We start from the raw sequence: 20,774 nt of genomic DNA, 5'->3' as shown, positions 1-20,774 counted from the left end.
TGCCAGCAGAAACTGGGCACTGGCAGCTACAGACATGCCTGGTTGGGAAGAGGCAGCTGAAAAACTGCAAAAGTGTGTGGTCTGCCAGGGGTCAAAAATATGCCAGGGTCAGGAAAGCAGCTGGTGAAGGGGAGGGAAACATGGGGAAGCTTCTTGTTTTTAAAATCACATAATGCAAGGTTCAAGCACAGACTTCACAGTGACATACAGGAGAATTGACTCTTTGACACAAAAGTGGCCCAGACAGTGACTCACAATAGCCCAGTGACATTTTAAACACCTGATTTCCAGCTAAGAACAACCTGAGGTCAGCCCTGTAAGTTGCCACGTTATGAAAAAAAAAACAAAACATTCCTTGAAAAAGTCAGCCTTTTGAAGGATGTTGCACAAGGAGTGGCACCTGGACATAGTGGAGCCAGTCCGCTGGCACTGTCAGCATGCTCATGTGGCCAGGACAGTGCCAGCAACACTCCAGGCCAGTGCTTGGCTGCCTCATGGATTTCCAAGACAGACCCAAGGCTGCCTACCCTCCCCATTCACCAGCTCAAGAAACTGGGGATGGCAGAGGAATGTAAACCAGGCCAGAGGACTCATTCATCGTCCCGCTCCCGGCTCCAGTGCATTCCAGGCAGTCTTACTACAACGCAGCATTTTGTGTGCTGCAATCCATCCGTACACACGCCTGCCTCTCATCCTCTGCCAGGGCTGACTCTCCCGAGGCACCTCGAGCTGAGTCTGTAATAAATCAGGCAGCAGCCTCCATCCAAGACACGCATTCCCTGGGTTCCTCTGCTGAAAAATGAGTGCTGAGCTTTCCATCTGAACACCTGCAGCAAGCAGGCAGCCGTGCTGACCCGGGGTGCGGTGTCACCTCCCAAATTAAAGGCATGTTGCTGTTCAGATACTGTGAAACTGTGGCCAGTTTGCTGTGTGCTGAGGACTGGGATTCGGCTCCCACACCTGATCCTCCAGGTTCTGGGAATCCTGGTCTGGCTCAAAGCTGAATTTGAATCCATCAGCCTCTGAATTCAGTGATGACCATTGCTTTGTAATGAGCTGGTGAAAGATTGGCAGCAAAATCCTCCCAATCAAAGGAGGTTGGGAGGGAGACCTGGGAATGGGTACATACAGTGCATGCTGGAGGGATGTACCACAGGCATCTGGAGAAATATTTCCAGCAGAAGAGGTGGGAGCAGGGAAATTTTGCCCAGGGCTTCCGTGGTAGTAGCACCCTGGCAGATCCAGCCTGGGGCGGGAGCACAGCTCTGTCAGCCGTGGGAGGAAGAGCAGCACTGCTGGGACCCCACTGATCCACTTGGGAAAGTCAGGAGAGTGCCCAGAGGCAGGACACAGGGTGCAGCAGGTGGCCACACTCCCAGGGAGAGTGGCCAGTTCTGGTCCCACTGCGGCCGGGCAGAGCCTGCAGGGACAGTGGTCGGAGGTGGGGAGTGCACAGCCTGAAGCTCCCTGAGCTCCACAGAGGAGCATGGCCCTACTTGGGGAAGCTGGAGCCAATGCCAAACTCATCTGGCTTTGCTTTGCACACTGCTGAGATCTTTCTCGGGTTTATTTTCATATGCATGTCTCCAGAACGCAGAGACAGGCAGGAAAGTGAGAGCTGAAAGGAAAACAGGAAACAGGCAGGTTCTCTTCATTTCTATTTTTAACACTGCAAGCAACATTAGTGTCATTATATTTAGGAAAAAAAATATTCAGAGCGTTTCCTGCCTCCCCTTTCAATACCTTCAGCTATTTCCTTGCAGATGTTTGCAGGGGCCAGGGCCCAGAGGCAGGAGGAGCAAGGCTGGACTCTCACCCTGCAGACAAGTCCTGGGAGAAGAAATTTGGCTCAAAGCAGGTGCCTGTGGTCCTGCATGGGCACAAGGAGGACAATGAGGCTGTGGAGGAGGTGTCCAGGTGCAAGCAGAAGCTGTGTGAAAATGCAGGACCTTTGAGCTGTGTGTTTTAGCACCTTTGCTGCTGTGACAGGAGGCACAAAGTAAGTGTAATGCAGGGGAAGGCACAGCAGCTCTGTGAGATCAGGGTTACAGAGGGAGCCTGCAGCAGCCAAGGCTGGAGGCACAGCTCTGCCTCACTGCAGGAACCCTGGGCTGAGCAGAGCATCCCTGGACCAAGCTGCTGGTTAAGGGACTGCTCTGTAGAAGCTAAACCACGAGTCTGTGGTGAGCTGTGGCAGCAGCAAAGCGAGATCTCAAAGCTGGGATTGCACACAGAGAGGGGCTGGTGTCCCTTGGAGTCAGAGCCTCTGCACTTGTCCCTTTTCCACTGGCCCGTGCCAGCCTGGCTTGGCTCCTCCTGCACAGCTCGGAGGATGTCCCTTTGCTCCCACAGCCCTCGGCTCACTGCCTCGCACTCCAGGACTGCACTTTGCCAAGTGTTTGTGTTTAATTCTCCCACAGACCATCCAGAGGAAGATTTCTGGGTGCAGGCCAGCGGGATGGCTTCGCCTGCACGGGTGGCAGCCCACAGCTCAGCAGGACCACGGAATGCAAGGAAAACTGGGATTTAAATGTGGTCAGCTTCTGGAAGTGCAGATGGCAGGCAGGTGGTGGGGAAACGGCTCTCCTAACCCCAACCATGCTGTGCTTTCCAGCAAAATCATTGACCACCATTTCTCCATGTGGCCTAGAGAGCTCTCTGCCCCAGGAAGGACATGGAGATAATGTTAGAAAAGTATCATGGACAGCATACACAGCAGCGAAATCACCTCAAAACATTCTTTGCAGCCGGGGCCAGTAGGGAGGGCAGAGCAGTAGCCTGGCTGTCCCCCCCCCACACACACACTGCTCTCCTCACTCCAATTGCTGACCTGGTGACAGGAGTTCCGTGCTGTATTTTCCTTCCTGGAGCTTGGTTCATGAGACGAGCTGCCATGTAAGATGGTTCTCTGGGGCTCTGGCTGACTCCAAACTGGCTGGGGACAGCTCCTGAGGCAAGCCAAGCCATAGCCAGCCTGCCATCACCAGCCTTGGATAACCAGGTACAGACAGCCACATAAGTCAAATATTCCCTTTCTCTATTTCTCTCCCCAAAATCCTGCAGCAGGTGGAAACCCACCCCAAAGGGTCTTCATTTGAAAGTACAGGAGGGATGCCTTGCAATTCCCAGTCCAGCCCAGCCCATCTTCCTGGGGAACAGCAGGACAAAAATGAGACTGTAACAGCTGTTCTTCCCTTTCCTCCCCATGTCAGAGAAACCACCAGTTCATTGGAGACCCTCATGCCCCAGGGCACCTTTTCCCCAGCCTCAGCTTGCTTTCAGAAGGGGAAATTCCTACCACCTTCATATGGCCACAGGCATCCTTCACGGGATGCTGCTGCAGGACAGCTTTGAATCACAGGATGGTTTGACATGAAAGGGATCTTAAAGACCACCTGATTCCCAATCACCTGCCAGGGCCCGGGACACCTTTCACCAGATGAAGTTTCTCAAAGTCCTATCCAACCTGGCCTTATCCCCAGGGATCTCCCAGGCTCCTTCTCCCTCTCTGCTCCTGTGGGTGCAGTTCCCTCAGACACAGCCCTGCCCCTCTGCAGGAAGCTCCTCTCCTGTGCAGATTGATGCAGATTGGTGGCTCAGCTCAGGCTCAGGCAGCAGGAGGTCTGAGGACACTGTCCTTTCCAGCTGTGTGCCCATGGTCCTGCAGTTCTCCACTGTCTCCTCAGTGCCCCCGCAGAGCCCCTGCCTGGGCTGTGCTGGGTGCTAGCCCACCAGAACCTCCCCACACTGGGAGGGACACCATAAACCTGTAAAGGGACAATCTGGGGTGTTGCTTTATGGTCAGAGCACAGAAGAAACCCAGCCAAGCAGGCTGGCTGCTTTTGTTTAGGACTGCATGAGGCAATCCCCTCCCTGTTCCTTTGGGGGGAATTCTCATTTGGGGGCCTCCAGTTTGCAATTAGCAAATCACTGCTCTCCCACCTCCCACAGCACCAGGTCACCCTGCCCTGGGCAGCCAGCAGCCAGGGGAGAGAGCACCCAGCCAAACACCTTTTACAAATCATTCTGCATAGTTCACATTCTCGGCTGGTTTATGAGCATTTTAGCTCCTCATATTGATCAGGGCTGGAGCCGAAGTAATTACATTAATCAGAAATAATTTCCCCATGATTTTGAGTCATGTTTGAGCTGGTGCCCAGCTCCTCTGCTCACCCCTCTGCTCTCTGCTCCCTGGTACATACTTTCCAGGCGACATCGCTGCTTCCATAACCATAGCGAGACCCAGAGGTTTGTTTTTCTCAGCTGGATCCCACACATGCTCTAAAGGTTTCAGTCGTGTCTTTATTGAGTTGGCTGGGGAAAGGGACAAGAGGAGGTGGTTTATGTGAAGTTCATGCTTGGGAAATGTCTCCAGATGGCTCTCACATCAGGAGGGGGCATAGGGAAGGGCTGGGGGCCTGTCCTTGGCACATGGAAACATCACTTGCTTCAGCTTGCTCAGGAGATGGAGAGTAAACCCAGGCATTGCTTTGTTCCCTGGGGTGGAATTTGGAAGTGGGACTCACCTGCAAAGCCTTTGGTGTGAGTCCTGGGGAGAAACAGCAGGTCCCCTTGGCAGCTGGCTTGGGTGGTGACCAGTCATTTGAGGTTTTCAAGTGCTGGGTGTGAAGGGTGAAGTGGCAGCTCATCATCTCCCCCTGCCCAGCTTCCCCGATGTGCCCAAGGTCAATGCTGCAAGCTCCTGCAGGAGCCAGGCTCCTTCCAATCATCAAGGATGCCGAGGAATGCCCATTTCACTGCCTTTGGGAAGGTCCCAGCCACAACCAGGGGTCTGCAGAGCAGCCACTGGAGATATGCCAGCTGAAGAGGGCTGCCTTTGCCCCAGGTCACTGTCCCCTCCCCAGCACTGCCCTGTCCCAGCATCCTGGATTCACCAGCACCCTGAGCTGCTCCTGCTGCTGGAGCATCAAGAGCAACCCTGGGGATGTGAAGGGCTGTGACATTTGGGAACAGACACAGCCTGTGTCACCCAAACCTCTTCCAGCACCACACACTTCCCAGGCACAACACCAGCTGCCTCATGCATGCAGCACTTACATCCTCAAAAGCCTTCCCAGAGTCACTGAAAGCAGGGCTGGAAGGGAACACAGCCATCACCAAAACCCTCTCTAAAACAGAGCTGGCACAATTACAAGGTGAGTTTGGAGACACCTAAAATCATCACTGGCTGCACATTGGTGAGTCCCTCCATTTGCAGCCCCTTAGGTGCTGCAGGGGACATGGCAGCTGTGTGAGAACACAGAGCACCCTCGAGCAAGACAAGAACTGAAGGAAAAACACTGTCTATTTTAGCCTGAAACCACAAGAAAAATAGAGATAGTCAAAAAGAATGAGCAATTTGATCAGGAAACATGAGTGAGCCATCCAGCCCCATGGAAAATACAAAGGGTCTGTCAGTAACCACACAAGGTCAGGATCTGGGGATTATATCTTGTCTGAAAGATAAAACTTCTAGTGATATTTTCAAAAAGAAGTTTATATTTGATGATATTTGATAATACTCAGTAAAAAAAGTAAATTCCCAGAGGAGCACAATATTGAATCTGTGATGATTTCTGGCACTGTTTTCCAGATAATAATGGAAAACCTCATCTGGCTGAAGTTTCCAAGCTTTGTTTTACAAAAGTCTTATTCTTTGAGTTATCTGAATGTTTAACTTAGTGGGACAATTATGAATTGCTCTTGTCTGGACTGCAGGGAAAAAAAAAATCATACAGAAGTATTGCCCAGGGTTTGATGGGTTTGATCTTCCCCTGTTGTCCCTTCACAACAGCTGATACAAGGCTGTGCTGTGCTAACGAGAAGCCCCTCAGTCTGAAGGATGATCTCTCACCGTAGTTTTGGCTAAATCAAGTCTTTTCGTGGCTGTGATAGTCCATTTGCTCCTCATGTAATCACTCAGCTCCTTCCTCTTGGCAGTGTCAGACTTTGAGAGCAGAACCAGCCCCAAGCCCCATTTTTCAATGCTTCTTTCTTGTGAAACCTACCTAAAAATGTCTGGGAAATGGTGAAGGATCAAGTATCCCCAGCAGCAGGCATGGTTCCTGTCTCTCCTTTGGCAGGGGCAATGCCCAGCTGCTGCCTTGCTGGCCTGGCCACCGTGGCTGGGAGCTTGGAGGGGTCAGCTGGTCCCAGATGTAGCCAAGGTTCCTGATGCAGTTGCCTGACCATCAGAAACTGGACGGCAGCCCTGAATTCTTTTCTCCTAAGTCACTTGGCCAGGCACCAGATGGTAAATACTTTCAGTCCCTGCATCCCGGGTCTGGGGTGGAAGCAGTGACCTCAAGGTAAAAGACTGCCTGGCCCATCTCTTGTCCCTTGGGATGCCCAGTCCTCTCAGCCTGGCTCTGCTGTCCAGTTAAGGTGTGAGAACCAGAGGGAATAAAAATGCCCAGACAGGGGTGGAAATAGCCATCACCACCTCTCTCTGCTCTTGCTGTTTGAAACTGGAGCCAGATTCATTCTGGGTAGGAAACAATTCTCCCATCCTGCCAAAAACAGAGATATTTCAAAATTTCCCAAAGCCATGGTGTTTTCCAGAAGTCTCATGAAAAATATCCAGCAGCCACCCCAAAGTGTCCAACAGCCAAAGGTGACCTGAGGCATCTCCATTTCAGCTCAGGGCTCTTAGTTTTTTCCAAGCTGGATGTATGTCCAGCTTTCCACCAGTGCTGTCCACCCTCCATGGGCAGCCTTGCTCCTCTGCAGTGGATTTGAGCCAGGAGTGCCCGGGAGCAAAGGGAATATTCTCCTCACTAAACTATGGAGCTGGGCTCATCCTAGACCCACATTTTCACACCAGGAGCCAGAACAGCCTCACTGCCAGAGATGGACATCCAGACCCTGTTCTGACTTCCCCCAGCTCTAGGGAGGGTGCTTAGCACATGATGCAGAGTAAAGAAGGGGAGTCTCCTGCATAGGAAAGGCATGAAGGGAGAATATGCTCAATATCCATCCCAGATGGATGCAATTTCAGCTGAGCAGGGTGTGCAAATGAGAGCTTTTCTGTGTTATTCACGATGGCACGTTAGAACAGCAAACACATGAAAAACTCAGCTCTCTAAAATGTAAATTCACTGGGGCAGTTCCTTCATTTCTATAGAAACAGCAAAGCTTGCCAGCGGCTAACTCAAAGGAGATGTATTCAGATCCCTGTATCAACTATTTTCTTGCACAACTGACCACAAAAAAAAAAAAAAAAAAAAAAAAAAAAAAAATATATATATATATATATATATATATATAAACCCCCCCCCCCCGAAAAAACTGACAATAATACCATGGAAACTGTGGAGCGAGACATATGGACTTAATTACTAGCTCTGAAATCACATGTATGGTACAGAACACTTATAGGGTACGTGCTCCAGAGGAGAAGGGCTATAACTGAGTATTTGGAAAATGAACTGCTAATGCGCTGTTCTGGTGCAGCTTTGCACATCAGAACTGGTGCAGGGGCTGAATTTCTGTGCCAGGCTCTGCCTGCAGCCCCTGCAGCACCAGCACAGCAACCTGGGCAGGCACATGGGACCCAGAGAGTTGGGAGAAGGGAAGCTAAAGCCCATGTCACACAAGGAGAATCCTCTTTGGGAAGGCAGATCATGGGAGACTTTGTGGGTGCTCCTCCAGCCAGCTCCACTGGGCACCTCCAAAACCCAGTAAGGTACCAGTGAGGATGGTCAATGTCATGGCAAGTGTGGGCGGCTTGCCAGGCATGGGATGCTGGGTTTGCCTCCCTCTGACTGCTTGATTTGGGGCTGTTGACCTGGCTCAGGCTTGACTCGAGCTCTCTGTCACTGCCTGAGCTCTGACAGCTTCCTGGTGTCACACCATCGCAGTGATGTCACCTCACTACATTTAAATCTCAGTGACATCAGGTGTGGGGGGAAGCAAGGTCCCCTCTTGTTCAGAGCTGAGGAGGGAGTAGAGAAAGGAGCTGACCCTGTAGCCAGGACACATCAGGTGACAGGGGGAATGTCCATTTGGACATTCAATGGACATCCAATGGACAAATGTCCATTTGGTTCCCCTGGGCAGCCCTGAGCCTCCTCCTCACCCAGGGGTGCCCTGCTGCCCCCTGAGACCTCACACACGGGTCTGCCGACTGCTCCAAGGGTCATTCATTTTAGGAAATGAGAGGTTTTTATTTCTGTTACCAACACTGGCACCTGATTTCTAACTGGGAAATGAACTCATGACCATCAGTCAGGAGTCCCTAATAAACACAAGCCCGGAATAATTAATGGAACTGTCGGCCTGTGGCCAGGCTGGCTCGGTACTTCAGCTCTCCCAAGCCACTCCCAGGATGTTTGGCTGAGCTGTACCCAGTGGGAGGGCACCGGCTCCGGAGCAGAAAGTAGAACTTGAGAGGTGTCTCCAGCCTTAGGAATCAAACCCTCGGGCTTGTGAGCGCCTGTCAGTGGCTCCTGAACCACCCCCCTGCCAGTGAGTTCAAAGCAATGTGCGGTCCTCATGCCTCCTCTGCCACAGGCAGGGCTGCCGGAGCAGACTCCCGGACCTGCATGGCCTGGGTGATGCACAAAGCTGGGGCTCCAACATGCAGAGCGGCAGCTCCAACGTTTGCATAAGTGACAGCAGCCTTTGGAAAGTGTCCTGGTATTCCCACAAGCAGCCATGACCTCGTTTACAGCCTGACTGCAGTTAATGAAGCACAGCCAAAGCAGAGATTTGGGGTGGTAATGTGAGAGATCTGTCTGCTCTCCTCCCTGCTGGGCTGCGCCCGCCCTGCTCTGTGCCCTCACTTCCAGGCTCTGGAAAGCATGGGGCTGAGGTCAGGATTGCTGCTCAGGTGACTGAGAATCTGGTTCACAAAAGCAAATCAGAGGGAAAAAAGGCCAGAGGGAGAGATGGGGCGTCACTCTTAGTTGCATGGTTTTGATGTTCTGACTTATAGCAGCCAGCACCTCCTGTGTGTTTGCCAACACATACCTGATATCCAGCAGCACTTCTCATCATGCCTGAATGATACAGGGAGTCTGTGCACAGACACCAGGATCCATCCCTTGGGCCAGCACAGGAGCAGTAGTCCTGGCCCCAGAACACATCCTGCAAGAAAGGGGCAGGGGTGCACAAGGGGAGCCAGGGAGAGCTGCAGGACATCCTGCATCCCTATGCTCAGGCCTCTCCTTTGAGCTCTGGGCTCACAAATTGTTCCCTCACATCTTGTGATAAGATCTGGGGAATGGGAATATGGAGAAGTGGCTCTGTCTAGTGTAGGTCTTGAGGTTCTTACGTTTGTCTTTCCTAAGAGCTATCCTCACATCCTCAGTCACAGCAGACAAGAGAAAAGCTTGCACAGGGCAGACTGAGAAAGCATTGGGAAGTAATGGCTGAGCATGGGCTTTTCTTCCCCAGACGTGAATTTCTAATTGTCACAATTGATTAAGATGATCATAATACTTCAGGGGCTGAATCTGCATTTACAAGGCTTGAAATCAGCAGGATCAGACTGCAGCCTCCTCTGCATTGGGTACCCAGGACAGTGCAACACCATTGGATGTGCATCCAACCACCCCGCCCCAGCAGCCTCCCCAGGTGGCCACAGTCTCTCTCAGGATGGGGATGATGTGGCACCACCAGCACCAGCACCACCACCACCACCACAGCAAATCCATTTCCAGCTCCTTTGGGTGACTCACCCCTCTTCTACAGCCTGCCATACACAGGGTGCAGCATTAAATGTAGGGGTGGATGCCTTATTGCTGCCTGGCCATGGCACTGTCCCATGGCAGCAGCAGGGACAGTCCTGCAAATCCCTTCAAATCCCAGGAGGAAGATACCACCTCTGCCTGGGCAGACTTTGATCAGTAGGAAAGGGCATGAAGGTTCTCTCCCAGGCTAGGAGAAGGAAACTGAATCACCCCACCAGCCTGGTTCCCCAGTCTCTCTCCCCTGCTCCCCAGGGACAGCACAGCATCCCTTCCCTTCACTCTTTGTCTTGGTGGACAGCTTATTCTCACCTTGAGAAGAGTGGAAATGGCAGCTGGAATGTGGGCTGGAAAAAAAAAAAAAAGAAGAAAATCTTGAGGCTTGTCCAAACCTACTCATGTTTATATTGGAGCCTGTGAGTGACATCAGAGCAGGGAGAGTATAAACACCAGCAGGACCTACTCTGGGCTTTAAAACCTGCGAACACGCCACTGCCTCCAAACTGCCTGGGGGGTGATATGCTGAAGTGGCACAGGGGAGAGCACCATGAGACTCCAGCTGGAGAAGCAGCTCCTCTTCCTCTCCCTCCTCTGCATTCTCTCCAAGGTAAGGGAGATGGGGCACCGGGGCAGCTTTAGCCGTGGAGCACCCGGTTCTGGCAAAGCGGGGTGCAGGACGGACTGGGGTGTCACCACAGACTCGGTGTTTATCGCCGGCCGGCAGGCAGGCTGTGTTGATGGAGGGGGCAGAGCCGTGCTCGGGAGAGGTGTTTGAGATGCAGCAGCAGGGTCTGAGCGTTCCTGAGCCCAAGGCTCCGCTGTGCGAGTCCCTGGAGCACGCAGGAATGCCGGCAATTTGCTGCTCGCTCGCTGTCCCTGCAGCTCTCCGGGCTGGGCTGCGTTCGGTCCACGCGAGCCAGCGAGCAGCAGCTGGGCGGTAGCGGCTCCTCCAGGCTCCTCCAGGCTCCTCCAGGCTCCTCCAGGCTCCTCCATCCCCGCCCAGGCTCCCGAGCCACGAGCACCAGCCCTGGCATTACTCAGCTCTCCCCACTTCTCAGAACGCTCACTCCAAGCCAGTGCCTCCGATGGGATTTGGGTTGTTGTAGAGATTTTTTTTATTTTTTTTCTCTTGGATTCTGTGTGAAAATATTTGCCTGTGCAGAGAACAGAAATGTTGAAAAATTTGGGGCATCTCAGCTCCAAGTTCTAATTGCTGCTTGAATCCCCAAGCAGGGATGTCGTGGCAATGTCGTGCCTATTTGACTCTTTTCCCAGCAAGTTCAGATCACTGACAGGAGCCACATTGCCATCTAAACACAAGTTAATTACAGGGAGCAGGGGGAAATGGATTTATGACTTGGCTAATCTTTCTAAAACATTGATTTGCAATAACAACCTCCTGAAAGATGAAAAATGCCCTTGCCTGCCTGGGAAAGCTGTAACAGAGCAATGATTCTTGCCCCAGGTGCTCACGAGGGCCTGGAGAATCACCAAGGACCATCATGCTGCCAGCCCAAACCTGGCCACCACAGCCAGTCAGTCCCTAGATCCCTGCCACATTAATAATGCTGCTCACTGACAGAGCTAGAAAAAGACCCAGATTACCCAATCAATTTTGGATATGTTTTAACTCCAATTACTGGCACTGACACTCCTACAGACCCGTGAAAAGCATCTGAACTGCTGCAAATGGGGAACAGATAGAGCACCAGTAGCTACCCTCTCTGTCTGACTCATCATGTCAGACCTGATGCCACTGGGAGAACCTGAAAGAAAAAGAAAAATGGTGTCTAAAACCTACATGGTCTGGTGAACCCACCGCTCTCCTGGCAGACTCAGCAGTCACACCAGTACCTGGACCAGGGCAGGGATGAATGTTTTGGTTGCATGTTTGCTGTGCTGCACACGCTGGCCCTGCATTGAGCAGCGTGTGCATGGTGCTGAGCAGCAGGGCTGCCTGGTGGCTCTCATGCACTGTCAGGCCAGTACTGGCAAAGGATTCACTTCCAAACTGCAGAGCCAGCTCTCCGTGGTTTCAGGCTCTATATGCAATAGCTCTGTCACATGTGACATGATGGGAGCTCAAGAGCTGCCTGAAAAAGCTGTTGGATGCCAGGCTGGTTGTGCAAGCAGGATGAGCCAATGGTATAAACATCCACCTGCCCAGGTGAACTCCTGTGGGCACCTCCCTGGCAGACAACTGGCTGAGAAGGCAAAGGACTGCAGTGCACAGCTCTGCCAAAGTGATTACTCAGTCTAGCCACGAGGGAAAACAGCTCCCAGTCCTTGAAAACGTGCCTATCTCCGGGCTCCTTGCCCAGTGAACCAGGCCAGGTGAGGATGCTGCAGCCAGGGACAAGCAGAGAATGCAGCTGGACCAGTGAGGAATGCAGTGAGGTCTGCCTGGCTTCAGATCCCTACTGCTGATGCAATGTCCTGTTTCTTGGCATGAATGAGAGCTCTTAAGACTGTTAGGAGTGAGATGTGTGCACTCAGCATGTGAATTCAGTCCCTGCAAAGCCACCTCTCTCGCTGGGCACAGCCTGCTGCCTTGGGAGCAGGCAGGGGGATGGGCTGCTTTCCCTCCCTCCCTTCCTCTCTCCCACTGGGCTGCCTGGGGCTGCTGACCTCCTTAAATAACCACCACTGCCTGCGATGTTCACCTTGTAGCTCCATCCTCCTCCTGTGTCTTCAGAGCACTGGCACAATGAAGTCCCCATCTTGCAGAGTGCTGAGCCCCTGAGCATCCTTGATTGTCCGTGGTTTTCCATAGGTGCCCTTCAAAGGGGACTGTAGCTTTCCAGGATGCTTTGAGATATTCCCATGGATTTGCAGAACCTCTCTCCACCAAAAATCTGCCCCCATGACTGAGACAAGGTTACCCAGCTGCCCAGTGACAAAGCAGCTGTTAGCCAAAACAGCCACGTATATGAATTCAGCTTTGCCTCCACAGGTTTGTGCCCAGCTGTGCCGGAGACCATGCTACTGTCCTTGGGTGCCACCTCGCTGTCCCCGCGGGTCCCCCCTGGTCCTGGATGGGTGCGGCTGCTGCAAGATCTGTGCTCGGCGCCTGGGAGAGCCCTGCGACTTCCTGCACGTCTGTGACCAGAGCCAGGGGCTCGTCTGTGACTACAGCTCAGCATCTGGAGGGACAGGAGGCACCTGCAACTGTGAGCACAGGGGTGACCCTTTTCCCCGAGGATACCCACACACTCCAGCCCAGCACACAGCCCAGCTCCATTCATGACCTCACATGGCTACAGGCATCCCGCAGCACCACCAGGGAATAGGAAAGCAGCTTTCCTGAGGATGACACATGCAGCTTGGCCATGGGGCTGTGACCCATCTCCTGCCAGCTCTTGTGCTGCTTTCTGACTGAGAATTCAGGATGGTTTCAATGAGAATGGACAAGGGGGGTCCCAGGGATGCTGCAGTCACCCAGCCAAGGCTGGAGCCTGGAATTCCTGCAGAGAAATCTCAGAGAAAATTTTCCTAGCTTGGAAAGCCCGAAGGCAGTATCAGAACCAAAGGGCAGGGGGGCTCTCACGGCCTGTGAGCTGTCGCTTTGAAAAAACAGAGAGATGAGGCGAGAAGGCAGGGAAGGGGAGGAGGCTGGGTGATGAACGTGCTGCTGCAAGCCCGTGCCTGCCCTGCACACAGCTCAGTCACTTCTGTGGTCCCCCCACGTCAATCCCTTTGTTCAGCCCCACGGTTACCCCCAGCACTACCCCTGCCATCCCCATCTCTCTGTCCCTTATGGGCTCCCCGGCTGTCACTTGCAGTTGAAGACGATGAGGAGGGCTGCGAGGTGAACGGCCGGGTCTATCGAGAGGGGGAGGTTTTCCAGCCCAGCTGCAAAATCCAGTGCCACTGCTTGGACGGGGGCTTCAACTGCATCCCGCTCTGCCAGGAGGATGTCCGGCTGCCCACCCCGGACTGCCCCTACCCCCGGCGCGTGGAGATCCCAGGGAAGTGCTGCCCGGAGTGGATCTGTGAAGCCCAGGACCAGCACCTCCTCCGGGATGCCAGGGCAGGTAAGATGCAGGGCAGCTCCAGGGAGGGGATGCCCGCTCAAGTCTCTGGGGATGGCCCCTGCCCCCCAGGCTGTGAAACATCAGCAGGAGACACCTCGCACGTTTCTCTGCCACGCAGGGCTGTGCCTACAGCACCACAGGGCAACTGCACAGCACCTGCTCCAACCACCCTTTCCCCCCTCATCTCCTTTCTTGCAGCCCCCGGGGCAGTGTCCCCACTGCTGCGACACCCCTGCCAGGAGTGGGGCACGGAGTGGAGCGCCTGCTCGGCCACCTGCGGGCTGGGCTTTGCCACCCGCGTGTCCAACCAGAACCGCTACTGCCGGCTGGAGACCCAGAGGCGGCTCTGCACGGCCCGGCCCTGCCCGGCCCTGCCGGCAGCGCTCCCAGCGGTGAGTGAGGGCTGGGTGGAGCTGCTGCCCCTGGGCAACACGTTTGACTACAAAGGGAAGTGCCGGTGAACGCGAGCCACGGGTTGCCCACTGCCCTGTGGGCCCCCCATCAGCCCTCCTCAGCCATGAGCTGACCGTGTCCCAGGACACATGATCCATCTCCTTGGGAAACAGACGATGGCAGGTGCAGACCAGAATTCTGGGGTCTCTGGATGTCTGAATCCAGGAGCACTGTGGATCCCATACAGGTGAGCTCGGCCTGCCCCTATGGCCAGAGGTGGATTTGCAGCTCCTTCCTGGATCCCTGGGCACACCCGGGAGGTGATTCTGCCACCCCTTTATCAGCCTGACACATCCCGGTGTGGACACAGTGCTAACCTGCCTTTCTGGCATGCAGGTGGCACCTTCTGCCCACTTCTTTCCCCCTGCACACCAGCTGCAGGGACATACCACCATCCCTCTCCACCTCCCACTGATCTCCATTCTGCCTTTCCAGAGGGGAAGAGGAGGTCGTCTGTAGCTGTGCCCACCCTGGAGCCAACGCCTCATCCTGGCAAAGAGTCTGGCACAAACCCATGGCACTGTGGTTATGGTGAAGATGGATGATGTTTCCGTTGGGAGAACAGAGAAGAAATTATCGACTTTGGCTGCAAAGGACGCTGGAAACAGAGAACAAGATCCCTGTGTCACCCATCACCTGCCTCCTCTGTACACCCTGCTGCTCCAGGCAGGGTTACTGGGCAGCATTCCAAGTTCCTTAGGCTGAATGAAATGGGAAATGGGGAAATCCCGGCCCAAGCATAAACACACCCAACAAACCAGGAATTGGTCCTTTCCTGGATCAGTGGAGCTTCTGAAGGGGTGATGCTTCTTCTCTGCCACATCATGCAGCTCTGCTTTGCAGGGACTTCAAGAGAAACCATCTCCAGCACCTGGAAGCCAAAATCCCTGGAGAGAACCCTTATGCCCTGGACCCCCAGAGAAGGAGCAGGTGATCAAGCTGCACCCCACAAGTCACTGCCACACCAGGCTGAGCTGCTCAACCATGCAGGAGCTCAGCCAGCCCATGGCACCCACACTGTAACCCAGCAGCCGCCTTCCCGGGCATGGGCAGGGTCCTCCTGATGGCAGCTCTAATTCACCTTCCCCTCATCCCTCCAGAATAAACACGAGCCTTCCCGCTCTGCCTGGCCTCCTCCTCTCCAAAGCGCTGGTGGTTTGGCAGGGCTTCGGCAAGCGAGGAGCTCAGACACCGGAGACTCCGCTCCGCAGCACCAGACATACCGCCTGCCATCCAAGCACATTCCCCGCGAGCCGGGGCCAAGGGAAAAGCGGGAGAAAAGGAAAACAAATCGCAAAGATGAGTCGGTGCCGTCTCCCGACGGGCTGGAGCTGCTCCAGCCACGCAGGAGAGCTGCTCGGCTGCTCTGGCTGTACTTTCTCCCAGTAAAAAGTCCTTCTGGGTGGTGGAAAATGAAACCCAAATGCCCTCTAATGGCCTCGCACAGATGTGCAGAGGGAACGCGTGTTCCACCACGGGAAGGAAGCTGGAAGGAGCAGCGGCTTGGGTGACGTGTCCAGGTGAGAGATGGACTTTTAGATGCTTATTTCTGGGACTAAAAATAAAGATGTGCTCATCCAGGTGTGGAGCTTGTCTGTGCAGGGTGAGCCCGGTCCTACTGCTCAGGGCCATCTTGGTGGGTGCAGGGAAGTCCTGGCACAGGGTGGGGCAGTCTGGAGGCACCTCAATTCAAGCTGCTTAGAGTAAGAGAAGGAAAAAGAAAAAAAAATGCTGATCAAAGCAGTGAACACATTATTACAGTTTATTATGTCATGGATTCACCCTTCACTCTTACCCAGCTCTGCTGGCACCAGCCCAGGTCATAGCAGTGCCCAGGTCTCCAGTGTTGGGACGTTCAGGAGAACAGGGCAGGGCATGGCACCGGCTGCACTGCTGCTCCATCTGCAGCCACAGGCACAGCCTCTTCTCAGCCTCCCAAAAATCAATCCCCAAGCTCATCTCTCCTACTGCCAGGCCCACATGTCCTCCAGTTCTCCTGGACTGGGATTTCCCCAGCATGATGCAACTACCACCACCAGCTGACTGTGCTCCTGACCAGAGCGGCGTATGCCAGGGGAGATCTGGGGGTGAAGGGGCTAAAGGCTGAATGGCAGGGGGAGCTCCTCTCTCCAGCCCAAGGAAAAGCCTCCCCAGCAGCAGAAGAAAAGGCAGCAGGGCGAAGGCAACTCACCCACGCCCTCAAGCCTTGCAAGAACTGAAAATAAAATGAAAGTCAAGGATGTGGTTCAGTCACAGTCTTGGGGGGGGGAAAGAAAAAAAAGAAAGGAAAGAAAGAAACCTTATTGCTCTTGCAGTAAAACATTTCCTACAAAGAGAATTATTTGCTGCAATCATCTGGTGCTTAGCCTGAATACAAATCATTAATTCTGTTTGATATGGGCACATGGTGAACCTCCAGCAGGCAGCAAATCGCAGAACAAACAGCTTTGGTTGACTTCTCTAGTTCTCTGGTGGCTATGCCAAACAAGTGGTGACCTAAAGCTCATGGAGACTTCAAAACAACCATGTTTCTCAGCTGACATGGATAAAACATGTTGTGGGTACTGAAAATCCTGGTTTTAAGCCAGTTCTTGTTTCAAACATGTTGAGGCTCAGCCACCAAGACTGGGTGAGCTTCCAGGGCTGTCACACACTCCCAGATCCTGCCTAGCCACTTCTGGGTGATGGTAAAAATCAGAAGGTGACTTTTTAGACAGCAACCTGCAATTCTCATCTCAAACAAATGACTCAACACACCTCTGCTAAAATTATCTTTTTTTCCCCTGCAGAATGTCTCCCTGATTCACTAAAAGGATCTAAATAATGAATTAATGATTCCAAATAAATCAGAGTTATTTTTCCCTATGAATACAGGGAAATCAACTCTTGCAATTTGATTGCCAGTCTCGCAATATTTCCCTCTAAAGCCCCGCTACCCTGGAAACGTGGTTATTTGAGGCTCTGACGCAGGGTCCTGGCTTTGCCTGCTCATGTGGGGCAACAGCAAAATATTCCACAGGTAATGTGCAAAGATAAAAATCCCCAAACCAAAAGAAAATTCACTCCTGTCTCCAAGGCACAAGCCACATCTGCACACAGCCTGGGATCTGCCATTCACACTCCTGAGCCAGAGATGAGCAGCAGATCGTGGCTCATTTCTGTGCCAGCACACGCAGCAGCTGAAGGAAAACTGTCCTACTGGATGAATAAATAACATGCATCAGAATTTCTTTTCCAAGCCATTCTCATGAGTAATGATTTTTAAATGCATAGAGTTGGGTGAAAGAGGGCTGGATGAGCCCCTTATTAAAGCAAAACATTTTCAGAAACTGAGCACAGGAATGCAGTGCTCAATTGAAAAAAAAAAAAAATCAAGTAGATCAAATGGGGTTTTTTATTTTTCCTGGAAACACATGATTCAGGTTATGTGTTTGCAGGAGCAGTCTTGGCCCTGTGTTCTCATCCTGACATCAGCACTGCTGTTGCCTGCCAGAGCCAGGAGCCAGAGGGGAGTGTCCTCATGCAGGATGTTTGGGCAGAGCTGGCAGTGGCACCTGCATTGTGAGTAAAACCATGGGTCAAGCGAACACCTAAAACACACAGGAGGCAGGCTCGAGAGAAAAGCTCTGTTCTTGTGTCTCCAAGGGGCCCAGGGAACAGATGTGGAGGGCATGGGGCTCCAGCCATTCATGGGCAGGGCTCCCCATGCCCTGCCCTGCTCCTCTCTTCCCATAGCAGGCACCAGCTCCAAGCTTTTGTTCTCGGGACAGGGAAAGCTTTGCCTTCATTGCTGAGAGCAGCTCATGACCCTTCCCATGATCACAGCAGTCCTCCCAGCCAGCTGCTGTCTCTGCCTCAGTTTCCCCCAAGGTTGATGCTCTGGGACAAAGGGAATTGCTCCCAGTCTGTTCCTCTCCTTTCGCTGCCTTTCCAAACCTCCATAAAGTTGCTCTGCAAGTGCCTCCCCAAGCCCAGGCTGCAGCAGCAGCTGAAGTGCACAGAGGTGAGGAGGGCAGGAACAGGGCAGAATGGAGAATCACTTCCCTATGGGGTGCACCTCCATGGACTCCCTCCGCTGTTGTCTCTCCGGGAGAACAGACCACCAGAGGCTCTGCAAACCTCAGAAAAGCCATATCTTCACCACATGTAAACCTTTTACACTTCATCTCTTCAGCGGCATAGTGCTGAGATTTTATAACACAGGCAGGAAACAATACACAGTGTTTTCCACCGCTTATCGGCTCCAGCAAGCACTTTGAGAAGTCAGCAAACACACTGGTACTCTCAACACCCAGCTACCCACCACCCCATCTGCGTCTTGGGCTTCCCCACCGTGCTCCCGAACCGCGGTCCCTCGGAGATGTCCAGCTGCACCCAAGGAGGGAGGGATGCGCAGTCGGGATGGCTGGGAAGGACTTGCCCTCCCTCCTCCTCCTCCCGCTCCCCACTGGCTGCTGAGATACCAACCTCCTCCCACTCCCTGCCCGGATTCAATTCTCGGAAAGCAGGCTGCCGTGGACCTTCCACAGCCTAACCTTTCACCTCGTTTCCGCAAGGTCGTTTTCCTACGGTTTATCAGGGCAAACCTCCCTGCCGATTGCTTCCCTGTTAACTCCCGCGCCTGCAGATCAAAGTGATTTCTGACCTCGTTTATGCTGCAGCAGCTGCTCAGCAATGCAATCGGGGCTGCCCTTCCTCGGGGTCTGCTTTGGGGCCGCTGGTTTCAGTCTTGACCCAATTTCACAGTATCTTGGTGCCTCTCACGCTCCCTGTGACAGGAAAGGAAGGGCACAGCCCATCTCACGTCCTGCCTGCACGGCTCGGGACCGCTGGAAGGAGGAACGGGGAAAGGGGTTTTTTGTGCTTGGGGAGGGAGATAGAAGTAGGCAGCGAGAGCAGCTGTAGGGAGGGGGCAGCTCTTGAGCAGGACTCACTCTGCCCGTGCCGGGGACAGACAGCCTGGTACATCTCAGCCTGCTGGCACTGCCTGCATGAGCCCCATGGCAGCAGGAGCCCCGGGGAACACTGCCGGTCTCCTCCTTACCTCTGCTCCGGTATTTCTGAGCGTTGGAGCCAGGGAAAAGGCTGACAGGAATGGCAGTGAGGGCGGCTCACGGGGCGCAGGCTTCCAGTCCCCGGTCTGGAAAACTGGGAGGTTTCTCCTGACCACGAGTGGGACAGAACAGAACAAAAACAGGCTGCAAGCTCTGGCTCCCCTCTTTAGACATCCCTCTGCCACCTCCCTGCCTCCTGCTCCCTCCAGGCACTCCCAGCGCCCAAAATAACCAAGGGGCTGCGTGTCCCCGGCGCCCGGCTCCGAGCGCCTCAAGTGGGACGGGGGGAGGCGCCGAGGGAGCGGCGGAAACTCCGCTGGGGCTGCTGTCGGCACATCCTCCCCGTGCCCCGGGGAAAGTCCGGCAGCCTCAGGTCCCAGCAGGAGCGGAGAGCTCAGGGGAGCCGCAGCCTGTGCCGGAGGATACGGCGCTGCCGCGGGCACCGGTGCCTCCGAGCGCTGCCAGCCCGGGCAGGGCTGCGGCAGTGCCCGATGGCCGCGGAGGTTCCCTCCACGTGGCCCGGCAATGGCACTCGGGCTCCTTGCCCCGTGGATGCCGCCTTCTCCCAGCGCTTCCTGCCCGCCGTGTACCTGACCGTGATCCCCCTGGGGCTGCTGGGGAACGGGCTGGGGCTGTGGCACCTCTGCACAGGTCCCCGTGAGGCTGCCCGCCAGCCCCTCAGCCTGCTGGTGGGGAACCTGGGGGTGGCTGACCTGCTCTACGTCACCACTCTGCCCTTCCTCGTCAGCTACTACCAGCAAGGCAGAATGTGGATCTTCGGGCAGGCCTGGTGCCGCCTCACCCGCAGCCTCTTCCACCTCAACCTCTACGCCAGCATCGGCTTCCTCACCTGCATCAGCATCCACCGCTACCTGGGCATCGTGCACCCGCTGAAGGCACGGGGCAGGTGCCAGGGTACGGCCTCTGCGGGGTGGCTCAGCATCATGGTCTGGGTGTGGGTCATCGCACAGATAGCTCCCGATCTTGCCTTCAGCAAGACAAATGTCACCGGGTCGCAGTGCCATGACACGACAGGACAGGAGCACCTGGGCACTTACTTGCCCTACACCTTTGCTGTCACCGTGACTGGGTTTGTCATCCCATTCCTCATCATCATCGGGTGCTACTGCCACGTGGTGTTCGTGCTCTGCAGGAATGACAGCGTGGATCCCAGCCTCAGGAGGAGAAGCATCGCGCTGGTGGTGCTCGTCATGGTTCTCTTTTCCATCTGCTTCCTCCCCTACCACATCTTCAGAAACCTCAACTTGTTTTTTCGCTGGCAGCCACAAGGATCCTGCACACAGGCTTCAAAGGATGTCTACATTTCCTACCAGGTGACTCGGGGCCTGGCCAGCCTCAACAGTGCTCTCAACCCCCTGTTCTATGTGGTAACCAGCAAAGACTGGAGGTCACGAGTGAGGACCATCCGCCAAAGTGCCAGGCAGTGTCTGAGGTCTGTCTCTGGGAGCAAAACCTCTTGCCAGGCAGCTGAGAAGAAGAGGAACATCATTCTTTGTAAGGGAGAGGCTTCTAATGAGCTCTGA

The 20,774-nt window shown here is 54.1% G+C and overlaps 2 protein-coding genes across 2 annotated transcripts; both read left to right on the top strand.

The window, feature by feature from the left end:
* Positions 1–9,483: 9,483 nt before the first annotated feature.
* On the top strand, positions 9,484–14,635 carry CCN5 (cellular communication network factor 5). Its single transcript, XM_062505166.1, has 5 exons — positions 9,484–10,296; positions 12,643–12,859; positions 13,472–13,723; positions 13,922–14,115; positions 14,612–14,635. Exons 1-5 carry the CDS (start codon positions 10,237–10,239, stop codon positions 14,633–14,635), a joined length of 747 nt encoding a protein of 248 aa, XP_062361150.1. The 5' UTR covers positions 9,484–10,236.
* A 5,086-nt stretch (positions 14,636–19,721) lies between these two features.
* On the top strand, positions 19,722–20,774 carry LOC134051543 (P2Y purinoceptor 1-like). Its single transcript, XM_062505337.1, has one exon. The coding sequence runs from the start codon at positions 19,722–19,724 to the stop codon at positions 20,772–20,774; it is 1,053 nt and encodes a 350-aa protein (XP_062361321.1).

The sequence above is a fragment of the Cinclus cinclus genome, chromosome 18 (genome assembly GCF_963662255.1).
Source record: "Cinclus cinclus chromosome 18, bCinCin1.1, whole genome shotgun sequence".
In the NCBI taxonomy this organism is placed as follows: Eukaryota; Metazoa; Chordata; class Aves; order Passeriformes; family Cinclidae; genus Cinclus; species Cinclus cinclus.
Note: the sequence above shows the minus strand (reverse complement) of the source record. Positions and strands in the feature narration are given on the sequence as shown.

Coding starts and splice junctions, on each gene's coding strand:
- LOC134051543 (XM_062505337.1), top strand. CDS start 19,722: ATGGCCGCGGAGGTTCCCTCCACGTGGCCCGGCAATGGCACTCGGGCT.
- CCN5 (XM_062505166.1), top strand. CDS start 10,237: ATGAGACTCCAGCTGGAGAAGCAGCTCCTCTTCCTCTCCCTCCTCTGC. Junction 12,860..13,471: donor GACAGGAGGCACCTGCAACT/GTGAGCACAGGG, acceptor TGTCACTTGCAG/TTGAAGACGATGAGGAGGGC. Junction 13,724..13,921: donor CCTCCGGGATGCCAGGGCAG/GTAAGATGCAGG, acceptor CCTTTCTTGCAG/CCCCCGGGGCAGTGTCCCCA.